This window comes from Saccoglossus kowalevskii, chromosome 3 (assembly GCF_978046115.1).
Source record: "Saccoglossus kowalevskii chromosome 3, keSacKowa6.1, whole genome shotgun sequence".
NCBI lineage: Eukaryota > Metazoa > Hemichordata > Enteropneusta > Harrimaniidae > Saccoglossus > Saccoglossus kowalevskii.
The window spans coordinates 27,356,877-27,369,479 of record NC_140643.1 but is presented as its reverse complement, the minus strand read 5'-3'; the positions used below and the strand labels follow the sequence as shown (position 1 = coordinate 27,369,479).

Below are 12,603 nucleotides of genomic sequence, written 5' to 3'. Positions count from 1 at the left end.
GGTGGGTCACCATTGATTGTCCATCAATATTATGGAGGGTCACCATTGACATTCCACCAGTATTATGGTGGGTCACCATTGATTGTCCATCAATATTATGGTGGGTCACCATTGATTGTCCATCAATATTATGGTGGGTCACCATTGATAGTCCACCAGTATTATGGTGGGTCACCATTGATTGTCCATCAATATTATGGTGGGTCACCATTGATTGTCCATCAATATTATGGTGGGTCACCATTGATTGTCCATCAATATTATGGAGGGTCACCATTGACATTCCACCAGTATTATGGTGGGTCACCATTGATTGTCCATCAATATTATGGAGGGTCACCATTGACATTCCACCAGTATTATGGTGGGTCACCATTGATAGTCCATCAATATTATGGTGGGTCACCATTGATAGTCCATCAATATTATGGTGGGTCGGCATTGATTGTCCATCAATATTATGGAGGGTCACCATTGATTGTCCATCAATATTATGGAGGGACACCGTTGACATTCCACCAGTATTATGGTGGGTCACCATTGATTGTCCATCAATAATATGGTGGGTCACCATTGATTGTCCATCAATATTATGGTGGGTCGCCATTGTTTGTCCATCAATATTATGGTGGGTCATCATTGATTGTCCATCAATATTATGGAGGGTCACCATTGATTGTCCATCAATATTATGGAGGGTCACCGTTGACATTCCACCAGTATTATGGTGGGTCACCATTGATTGTCCATCAATAATATGGTGGGTCACCATTGATTGTCCATCAATATTATGGTGGGTCACCATTGATTGTCCATCAATATTATGGAGGGTCACCATTGACATTCCACCAGTATTATGGTGGGTCACCATTGATTGTCCATCAATATTATGGTGGGTCACCATTGACATTCCACCAGTATTATGGTGGGTCACCATTGATTGTCCATCAATATTATAGAGGGTCACCATTGACATTCCACCAGTATTATGGTGGGTCACCATTGATTGTCCATCAATATTATGGAGGGTCACCATTGACATTCCACCAGTATTATGGTGGGTCACCATTGATAGTCCATCAATATTATGGAGGGTCACCATTGACTTTCCACCAGTATTATGGTGGGTCACCATTGATTGTCCATCAATATTATGGAGGGTCACCATTGACATTCCACCAGTATTATGGTGGGTCACCATTGATTGTCCATCAATATTATAGAGGGTCACCATTGACATTCCACCAGTATTATGGTGGGTCACCATTGATTGTCCATCAATATTATGGAGGGTCACCATTGACATTCCACCAGTATTATGGTGGGTCACCATTGATAGTCCATCAATATTATGGTGGGTCACCATTGATAGTCCATCAATATTATGGTGGGTCGGCATTGATTGTCCATCAATGTTATAGAGGGTCACCATTGATAGTCCACCAGTATTATGGTGGGTCACCATTGATTGTCCATCAATATTATGGAGAGTCGCCATTGACATTCCACCAGTATTATGGTGGGTCACCATTGATAGTCCATCAATATTATGGTGGGTCACCATTGATTGTCCATCAATATTATGGTGGGTCACCATTGATAGTCCATCAATATTATAGAGGGTCACCATTGATTGTCCATCAATATTATGGTGGGACACCATTGATAGTCGATCAATATTATGATGGGTCACCATTGATTGTCCATCAATATTATGGTGGGTCACCATCGATTGTCCATCAATATTATGATGGGTCACCATTGACATTCCACCAGTATTATGGTGGGTCACCATTGATTGTCCATCAATATTATGGAGGGTCACCATTGACATTCTACCAGTATTATGGTGGGTCACCTTTGATTGTCCATCAATATTATGGAGGGTCACCATTGACATTCCACCAGTATTATGGTGGGTCACCATTGATTGTCCATCAATATTATGGAGGGTCACCATTGACATTCCACCAGTATTATGGTGGGTCAATATTGACTGTCCGTCAATATTATGGAGGGTCACCATTGATTGTCTATCAATGTTATAGAGGGTCACCATTGATAGTCCATCTATATTTTGGTGGGTCACTATTGATAGTCCATCAATATTATGGAGGGTCACCATTGATAGTCCACCAGTATTATGGTGGGTCACCATTGATTGTCCATCAATATTATGGAGGGTCACCATTGACATTCCACCAGTATTATGGTGGGTCACCATTGATTGTCCATCAATATTATGATGGGTCACCATTGACATTCCACCAGTATTATGGTGGGTCACCATTGATTGTCCATCAATATTATGGTGGGTCACCATTGACATTCCACCAGTATTATGGTAGGTCACCATTGATTGTCCATCAATATTATGGAGGGTCACCATTGACATTCCACCAGTATTATGGTGGGTCACCATTGATTGTCCATCAATATTATGATGGGTCACCATTGACATTCCACCAGTATTATGGTGGGTCACCATTGATAGTGCAACAATATTATGGTGGGTCATAATGTACCAATAGCGAGATAAGATGGGTTCTTGTTTGAATAATAATTAGTCTAATGTGATACATTGATAAATAGTGTGATATCATTGTCAGTAATATTCTTTAATGTCTTATAGTGGTGATAATATAATTATTTGTTCAAGGAAATCACAATCGTCAGCAAATTATATAAGAATCATGATGTAATTGGCAGATTATCGCGTGGTTGGCTCCTTTGATTTAAGTGAAACTGAAATGTTTGTGTGGCATAAATCATTCTATACTCTGTCAGTGCTGTTAGTGTCTGGAATGTGAAATTCTTGGACCAAGTTACTGCTAACGCGTGCAATTCAACTGAAATATATATTAAATACAGATTATCATTTATCATTTATTACATAGAGAGGTTCTGGTCCACGTGACTGCAACTAAATGCCACTTTCCACATAGAGTCCATAGCAGTGAGATACGAGTACCGAAAATGAAAACAAATTGTCGTGGCATTGACATATCTATGTGTCTATGTTCTCGTCACAACTGTCACGATCGTATCTGTGTTTTTGCAATGGTTTCTACAGTGACAATGGATATTCAGATCCTCATGTGTTAACTGTGATATGGCTGTCTATGTTGTATATTCCTATTAATCTTCTCGATAGCATATTGTATTCGTTCAGTTTGTAGTTTTATTCTGATTGGTCTAATGAACCGTTTCTAAATATATTAGTTTGTTCGTTTGTTAGTCATTCGTTGGTTATTTTGTTTTCATGTTTGATTTAACATATTTGTTTATTATATTATTTGTTGTGTTATATACTCTATAGTTATACATATATTTTAAGCATTATTATAATTCACAATATACAATGCCATTTCAAATTATGAGTAATATATGCAAGCTAATGTAAAAATAATTAAAAGGAATGTTTTAGATTATGTGACTGTATGTTGCTTATGTTTAATGTAGCGACTGTGGTTGGGTATTGGGTGGGTGTAGGTTGGAGTGAGTGAGTGAGTGAGTGAGTGAGTGAGTGAGTGAGTGAGTGAGTGAGTCATTCATTCATTCATTCATTAGTCTTGGGGTGTTTGCTCGAATTTCGTCTTTTTGTTTCACTATCAAACAAATAAAATATTTTTGCACTTTTGGAGAAAAACCTGGGCGCCCAAATGGACCACTGAAATTTAAATTTGATATTGATATTAAAAAAAATCGTGGCCTTTGAAAGCAAGATCACAACTAATTTCGAACATCGTGCGATATATAATAGACTGTCGACAGTTCTCGGGCCTAATAAAGAGTCACTTTCAAATGCCGTAGGCGTTTTAACAAAATGCTGAAGGCATCATGGCCCTCGCTTGAAATGCCTTCAGCATTTGGTTAAAACGCCTACGCCATTTGAAAGTGACTCTTTATTAGGCCCGAGAACTGTCAACAGTTTAGATATATAATATCACAGTGTGTTAAACCAAGAAGCCATTACTTCAATAACATAATAAACACCTTGCCAAATATATGTTGAAGATAAATATACGTAAAATAGTTAATAAAAAGTTATAGTCTTGGTTTTATTTTATTTTATCAGTTATAAGTTCAGTCAGAGGTAATTTAAAATTAGAATATATGGCGGGTAATAATCACCGAGCGATGCCAATATGACATTATAATACGTTTTCTGAGGTTTTGATTTATTTATTTATTTAATTAGTTGTGATCTTGCTTTCAAAGGCCACGATTTTTTTTAATATCAATATCAAATTTAAATTTCAGTGGTCCATTTGGGCGCCCAGGTTTTTCTCCAAAAGTGCAAAAATATTTTATTTATTTATTTATCTGGGGCGTGGTCCGCATTATAGGTTGGAGTTTGGACAGCTGATAACTCATTTCCATGTTACGCACGTTAGCACCCTAAGGTTTTAAAATGGAATCTTAATGTTAGCAGTCATTTATGCAGGTCTAGCGTTCAAACTTATGTTATGAACACTGGCTTTGTGTTCTGGGGTCGGAGAACTTCGTCGCGCATATTTGACAACTCTGAAAATCTCTTAGAAGCAGGTGGGGCAATATCATTCCCATCATCAGTGAATATCGATAAAGCAAAAAAAACTACTTGTTCAAAATTATTCGCCCGTCTTGAATAATACGAATACAAAGTTGCTGGATCTGGGATAAAACTGTTTGAGAGAATTTGTATTAGTACATAAAGACAAAATCAGCCCATATTATACATGCATTTAAAACAAAAACAAAGCAGTGAACGCGTATCATAACGTACAAACTATGACGAAAATAGTCCAATTTAGTATTTAGAAACATTTACGCATTCCATAGAAGAACAGTAATTGTAACAAGATCAAATAAAGAAAAAACTTGAACATACTACTAAAAAAAAACCTTAAGTTTCTTCTAATGAAAGAAGGGGACTGTCACAAAGAACCGAATAATAGCAACACAGGGCAAGAAAATACAAGATGGCGGGAGTTAACGCCATCCTTTTGTGAATTGTGTCATTAATTTCAGAGTATGCGACTTGTTCTGCTCCGAACTACTATCACAAATACATTGAATGTTTCATGGTGTGGCTAATAACTGACTACCATGCTAAAATAGGTTTACGACTTCTGTTGGCCATAAATTTGTAAGAAACATTTATTGAAATTTATACTGAGACGTGTGAACAGACGTCATATTGGTCAACTAGATTAAAACAGTTCACAAATTTAGGTTTCATTTATTTTTACTTGTAAAATGTGCAATGGCGAGAAGTTAAACAGAAAAATTTAAATCAATGATTGATATAAAAGTTTCACGAGTTCAGTGTCGAACAGTTTTCAAAGCTGTCGTGCCGAGCAAAACGAGTTTTGGCCATAAAAGAGAGACACAAATGTTATCTAATACTGAGTATGAAATTGTTTCAACCAGTTACAGAGGGGGGCAAGGGGGTAGCTGGTACAGTTTTACGGGAAATAAAAAGGGCTTTTTACAATTTACAAGGAAAAAAAAGACGTTTTTACAGTGAAAATGGAATTTTGCAGTGAATTGTGTCATCTAGTCGTTTTACAGTTTCGAAAATGTAATTTCCCTGGATTATTCTTTACGACTTATTTTATTTCGATGTAAATTCTTGTACGTACAGGGAAAATGACACTGTACGAAAAGAATATTTGATTGATTACGTTGTACGTCTAGCCTGTGTTTACAGAATTACGGAATTTATTTTTTTCAATTTACGTTGTACGAACAAAAAAATATTACAATTACGTTGAACGAAAATAACCCCCCCCCCCCGTTACATGTTCAGCCAAATAGCGTTCAGCCAATCACGCGTCCAGCCGAATGACGTATCGAGACATTGAAAGCTTAATTACAATAACAACGAAAGTCTGAATATAGATCGAGAACATCTTCATATTGAAGATTCACAAGTTGTGAGACAGTCCTGAATGTTCGCCTGCCCTTTTTCGCCACAATGTGCGGGGGAGAGTTTCGACCGTCAAATTTCGGCCATTCGGGAGTGCGATCTGTGCCCGAATTTACAACCTCACAGGTGCGTATACATGCAACTATGAAAAACACAAACTGGTGCCCTTTGACGAGTGGGTGGGGTCAGTACGCTGTGGTTTCCCATTGTGCAGCAACACGCATTTTGAACGCATATCGATCCACAGTACCAATTCCATTCCTTACTGTTAACGTGTTGTGACTCAATCTGTGTGTGTTTGAGCTGTCTTACCACTGCCAAATACGTCGAAAGAAAGTGTTTAACGACTTGCGTCAACACGACGGAACTCCCGGTTTGACAGGGTTCACTTGTCTCGTACGCTCTCAGGAAGCTATGTGAACATGGGTTTCATTTGTTTCTGGGTTTGATGTGTTACGTGCGCTTAGCGGCTGCGTCGCCAGTGAGGCACATCAAGACATGTTTAATTCGCGCGGCTGTAAGAAATATTATAGGCGTTCAAATTATGACTTCACAGGGGCGAACGCATCGCAATTCGCACTGTCACAGGTATGTCGAGAACTTTAGTAATTCCATACGTGGCAACAAGAGTGAGTTCACGATCTGGGCGAAACAATGAACGGGGTTAGTGTACCCCTGTAAACCAAGACTGTGTTGCTAGAGGTCAATTCACGGTCGTTTAGTACAATTCATCGACAAGTGTATTCACTTCCGAAATGCAGATGTTTTGCTAGTGTTTGCATGTTATAACTGGCCGGTATAACTCTTTGAGTTGAAGGTATGTAAACATGTGACGTCACTGTACCCGCAACGCAAGTGAATGTTCTGCGACAATAGAGCACGTGACTTATACCAAGTATGGCCGATGGGACAACGAAACAAACACACCTTACTTTTCAGATGTTTGATTTCCCGGTTTGTCGCGTTCTCGTATCATTCTCTATGAATACTAGTATTGCACGCCAGCGTGCCCTCTAAGCCGATGAGATGCACCACTGAGTCGAACAAAATTGTTGTGACGTAACTGATTTCCTCAGCAGGCGCGTTATTGACGCAACAGAAAATCGTATATTATAAAACATCTTACTATAGTACTATGGAATTTATACTAGTAATTCGGTAAAACGAACTTCACATTTTATAAGAAAAGTGTTAAAGACAAAATAAATCAGGGCCACGGCATTTTAGTTTATGCTTAAAGTTACCCTATACAGCGATATACAGTTTTATTTTTTTTCCTGAAGACCGACACCCCCAGCAGCCACGAAGCTGATTAACTTGTACCATAACGTTATTATAAACACGTGAAGGGTATATAATTTACACTCAATGTACTCATCGCATGGGACTCACACTAGGCTGAACACAGAGTAACGATTGTGGCGCTGGCAATACCACAGGGGCTTGACAACTGACGGCGAATCCCCTAGTGCGACACGAAGCCACAAGCCCCTGTGTTCAAAACAAAAGCGGCTTACAATCGTAAATCGGAAGGGTCGTCACCTTCGCTCGCGCGGGAATTAAGTCCTAAACAACGCATGCTAAAAACGCAAAGACACGAGGGTAGATGTTTGTTTGTAAACAACGACAAGCTATGGCCGTAATATGAATTTGAATATACAGTGATTCAAGTAGCTGGCGATCTGAAACCATCCTCATATTTTAAACTTTTCTCTGCGAAACTTCTAACTTGAAGGGCGGTGGTCGTCGCGCCGCGCCCCGTTCGATATGGGACTCATGGCGACGTATACAACGCGTGTAAAATACATGGTTTATTTACATGAAATTCGAACACGCGCTGCACGACGACCACCGCCCTTTAAAGTGCCTGTGCAATGCCCACCCACCTTGAGTCAGGTGTAATAATAGTTTTCTTGATTTTCAGTGGCGATGGCTGGGTCTACCAGGAACCTATCTCTTCTATCGGCTGTGTATATTTTTATACCAGCTTATTTGGAATATCCTGTGTATCGTTAACTATGGACCGCCTTATTACAGCAACGAAAGACCGACATACGTGTTTTTCGTATATGCATCGCATTGGGGTTACTGCATGTTAACGCTGTACTTTTTCACTGCTCTCGTGTCAGCTGTAGTATACCATGCATATGGCAAGAAAGGTAGGAAATTGAGTCATGTACTGAGTCTAGTATTGTAGTGTGAATTGTAATTAACACGGCCAGCTACTGGTAATATATATATTGTTCGGTAGTGGGTCATGATCGTCACTCATGTTCGGTATAGTTATGAGGAGGTAGTATTCAGAGGCGTGGTATTCGTATTCGGCTGGGTGTGGAGTTGTAGTATTCGTATTCGGATGAGTTCGGGGTGTAGTATTCGTATTCGGCAGAGTCCAAGGGTGTAGCATTCGTATTCGGATGTGTTCGGAGGTGCAGTATTCGTATTCGGTGAAGTTCGGAGGTGTGGTATTCATATTCGGTAGTCTACTGAACGCAGTTCTGTGTTGGGCATGTTGGACAACTGGCAATCTTTTATTTTTATAAACGCTGGTTAGTAAATATAAAAAAAAACAGTAAAAAGACAAAGACAGTAATAATCATGAAAACAAAAATAAATAAAATACTAAAACTACTAACAAGCTATATGCCTGTTTCGTTGACATTCGAAAAGCATTTGATAGTGTTTGGCATGTTTTATATCGTAAATTACTTAAGTTTGGTATTACTGGAAAAATGTATAAAATTATCTAAAACATGCTTTATGATGTTAATTATAAAGTTAAAGAAGCAAAAGAGCAAATTAATCATTTTTTTCATTATTTCAAAAACTATGCATAGCTGCAGCTATGTGGCTATCAATATTGACAGGATTGACCTTTCCTTTAAACGGGGCAGTAATCTGAGTCCGACATAGCAGCTTTAGCCAAGGAATGTGTGATCCTCCAGTTACAGAGACCTCGTCTGTTAGTTGTCTACTTTACGCTGACGACATTGTGATACTTTCTAGAAAAAACAAACATATCTACAGAATGTCTTGCCATTGTTTGTTAAAATGTGGATGCTTACTGAAAATACAGAAACAAACAGGGTCAATGATCCATAAATCAAATAGATGCTTAAACAATGAGACAACATTGTCTTGGTTAATTAAGCTGTTAGTGCAAATGGCAAATTTAAAGAAGGACATGAAGAAAGAAGAGCTTAAAAATGAATCTGCCATAAGCGCATCCCGCTCAATAACAGGATGTGTTACAAGGACGGTATTGAAGATAAATTTTATTTTTAGCACTGAGCTACGCTGACATGCGAGAAATTCTACTTGAAGTTGCCAAAAACAGGATAAATGCATTTGACAGGTGCACAAAAGAAAAACAATGCAGTGTCCCTTTTAATAACAATACAAAATAATTACTCGTGTAGCACACAGTTAATAAAGATATGGGAATAGGACAGCAAACCCTCTAGTATTTTGCTTCTTTTGGTTTTGCTTTTTTGCTTCATTTTATCTCGATGTTTTTTCTTCTAATTTTGTTTTTACAGTTGTAACCATTTCTCTCAGAGACTGTGTATACCTTCTTTCCTTGTGAATCTAATAAATAAGTTAATAATATTTTTCACATTTGTTTTTACAGATACTGCAATTGACCATATTGAGATGGCTGAACGAGGAGCATCTTCCAACGATGTGTCCGAAACTCTACGTCTACCTTTGCCTTGGTATATGAGACTCAACTGGTTCATTCAAAACATTGCATTTGCTTCTGGATTGACAATTGTGTTGTTGTTCTGGGCAATTGATTATGACCCAGCGACAGCCAAAATCCACCCCTTCAACGTGCACGTGCACGGCGTCAACGCGTTTCTAATTTTATTTGATCTCTTTGTGATTGCGTCACCGATTCGTGTGCTACACGTCATCTATCCTATGATATTCCTCGCCTTATATGGTTTTTTCACATACATATATTACGCATGCGGAGGGTTGAATCCGGAAGGGGAAGTGTATCTTTACAAAATTGTCAACTGGAAGACAAATCCCGGGATGGCAGTTGGAGCATTCGGTGGTATGATGTTCGTTTTGATACCACTTGCTCACTTTCTTTTGTATGGTCTGTACAGGCTACGATTATGTATCAGTGACTCTATTCACCGCCGCAGTGGTGGCGACAAACTTGCATAATATGTATCAGTGACTCTATTCACCACCGTAGTGGTGGCGACAAACTTGCATAATATGTATCAGTGACTCTATTCACCACCGTAGTGGTGGCGACAAACTTGCATAATATGTATCAGTGACTCTATTCACCACCGTAGTGGTGGCGACAAACTTGCATAATATGTATCAGTGACTCTATTCACCACCGTAGTGGTGGCGACAAACTTGCATAATATGTATCAGTGACTCTATTCACCACCGTAGTGGTGGTGACAAACTTGCATAATATGTATCAGGGGTTCACTGTCAGTGTTAACACATATAATGTTCAGTGTGCACGAAATTGTAAGGTTGTCTACAGAATTATGTGAATAATTTATTTTATGGGGACCCTATTGTGGACAATAATGTAAAAGGTTACTGTTACAGTATTTGTTACAATTCACGTCAATAAAACTACATGTATATTGTTGTTTTGGAAATATTACTAATATTCTTTTTTAAACCAATACACCTTGTAGTCCGGGGTTACTATATGCGTCTATTAGGTCCTATATCTTTTACTTGTAATATGTGTGTGCTCTTGTTTCGATGTCTGTGTATTAATTAACATGGTTGCCAAACAGTATGCTAGTTTCGTACCACGCAACGTTTCTACTCGGTGTGAATCAATTAATCAATCAATCAATGATTCAAACATATTTATACAAGACCAGTGCATGTAACAATGCTACATTCAAGGGCGACGTAGCTAAGCCACAGTAAATGTTTTTTTGAAAATGAGTCTTGGTTCTTCCAGTGGTCTAAAGTCGAGCTCAGCATGAGAAAATATACGCTCATCATGCGATAACTTTTGCACCTCATAGAAGCTTCTTATGAGCAGATCTAAGAGCACGACTTGGTGAATTTGTCTGAATGATATCTTAAAATTAGCTTGAGTTTAGACCATTTAAGACGCAAGTCAATAGAATGATTTAGTCACACTCCCCCTAGTCTATGGGGGAATGTGCTTTAGTAGTTAATAGTGTAACGACCTGGCAGCCAATGATGATGAGGCTGCAGAACTGCAGTTTTATGAGCAGACTTTCTGGAACTTGTTACGATTCTAGCAGCTGTATACTAGTATTGAATATGCTGTAAAAAGTTGATTCTGTTTTCTGGAAGTTCGTATAGTAATGAATGGCGACTATCTAGTTTACTGATAAAATGCTGTAGTATGAATAACTGTTTCACAAATTGTCTTGTTAACAGATAGGCAATGTAGCCAGCACGATATGATATTATGCAAATATATGCTAATCAGCACCGTGGATATGGGAAAGGTTCACGACAATCAAGCAAATGTATGCAAATCAGTAATATAGCGCCAACTCTGAGCCTGTAAAAGTTTGAAAAGCAAGTAAAGTTGGAAGCATGTAGTAAGTTGGAAAATTAACGTTGTAACGTGGGGCGGCCAGCTAACTTGAAGGGGCCTGTAGTAAGTTGGAAAATAAGTAAAGTTTAAAAATTTGGTAAGCTTATACTCACAGTATATAGTGTTCATACAATATGATTAAAATAATATCATAGTTTGTTTTTGCGACATTTGTGTTGATGAACATTGATTTCCCACAATTCAACGCGCTCTTCAAATGGAAATCACAAGACTTATGAGGTGACTCCTTCGATACCTTCCAATCACCTAAAAATGCCAAATCAAAGCTTGGTAACTCAGTTTGTACTCGTTGATGTGTAACAGTCAAAGTCTGTCACACGCAACGTAATATTACCATAATTGGTATAGTACAGGTGTGATGGTTCAAATGTCATGAATTTGTTTTTGCGTATCTGTTGACCGACTTAATTAACTGATTATTAGCGAATTGCTGTGTTATGTCTGTCATCGTGTAGGCCTATTTGAAGTTTTGGACGGAACTTGGCTCAGTGATTTGGAACTAATTACAAGATACCGTCGCTATTCTGACATCCGTAGTTATTAATGTAGTGAACGATTAATCAAAGGATATGACGTATTCAGTACTTAGTTTGATTGGCTTTATGATTGAAGGTTACGCCTTAGAGTCTTTTTACTGCTTTGTAATTGGTTAGAGTTTTGAAAATGAATAAAGAGAGTTTGAGTTGGTCTTGGCGAATACTCTACGATAGACGCAGTCTGTCGGAGATTCATAATATATATTTGTATTCGTTTTCATATTGCTAATATTATTATTACATGTCATTTCGCTATAGTTAATTCGTTTACCTTTCGCATGAAGGATTCCTCTGAGTAATTCTCGACCAATTAGAATCATTTAATTTCAGCCAATCATTTTACTCTGTATTGTATCTTTTTCTCCGGCGTACTTCATTTTGTATTTCCCGCTTACGTGTTTTCTCTCACGTTCGATTCGCACCTATATAAAGGGCTAGTTTCGGAGTTTCGGGGCTCCTTATTCATGTGTTACATGTTTCTATGCCAGTTTATCCAGCAATAAACCATACCGTGTTTTGCATCCACATTGACTGTTTATTCTGCCATCAAGTTCAACTGA

General features: G+C 38.3%; 1 protein-coding gene across 2 annotated transcripts; it reads left to right on the top strand.

Annotated features, from left to right (window-relative positions):
* Positions 1-5,861: 5,861 nt before the first annotated feature.
* On the top strand, positions 5,862-12,568 carry LOC100366950 (protein rolling stone-like). 2 transcript variants are annotated; one of them, XM_002731848.4, is made up of 3 exons: positions 5,862-6,040; positions 7,839-8,073; positions 9,546-12,568. In XM_002731848.4, the coding sequence occupies exons 1-3, from the start codon at positions 5,963-5,965 to the stop codon at positions 10,091-10,093; spliced, it is 861 nt and encodes a 286-aa protein (XP_002731894.1). In that variant the 5' UTR covers positions 5,862-5,962; the 3' UTR covers positions 10,094-12,568. The 2 variants fall into 2 exon arrangements, with proteins under 2 accessions (XP_002731894.1, XP_085353107.1); XM_085496981.1 differs by lacking the exon at positions 5,862-6,040 and adding an exon at positions 6,124-6,502.
* Positions 12,569-12,603: the final 35 nt, after the last annotated feature.

What these genes read in the sequence shown, in the direction of transcription:
- LOC100366950 (XM_085496981.1), top strand. Translation starts at nt 6,413, where the DNA reads ATGTTTAATTCGCGCGGCTGTAAGAAATATTATAGGCGTTCAAATTAT. An exon ending in CGCAATTCGCACTGTCACAG is followed by an intron (nt 6,503 to 7,838) that starts GTATGTCGAGAA and finishes CTTGATTTTCAG; the next exon opens with TGGCGATGGCTGGGTCTACC. An exon ending in CCATGCATATGGCAAGAAAG is followed by an intron (nt 8,074 to 9,545) that starts GTAGGAAATTGA and finishes TTGTTTTTACAG; the next exon opens with ATACTGCAATTGACCATATT.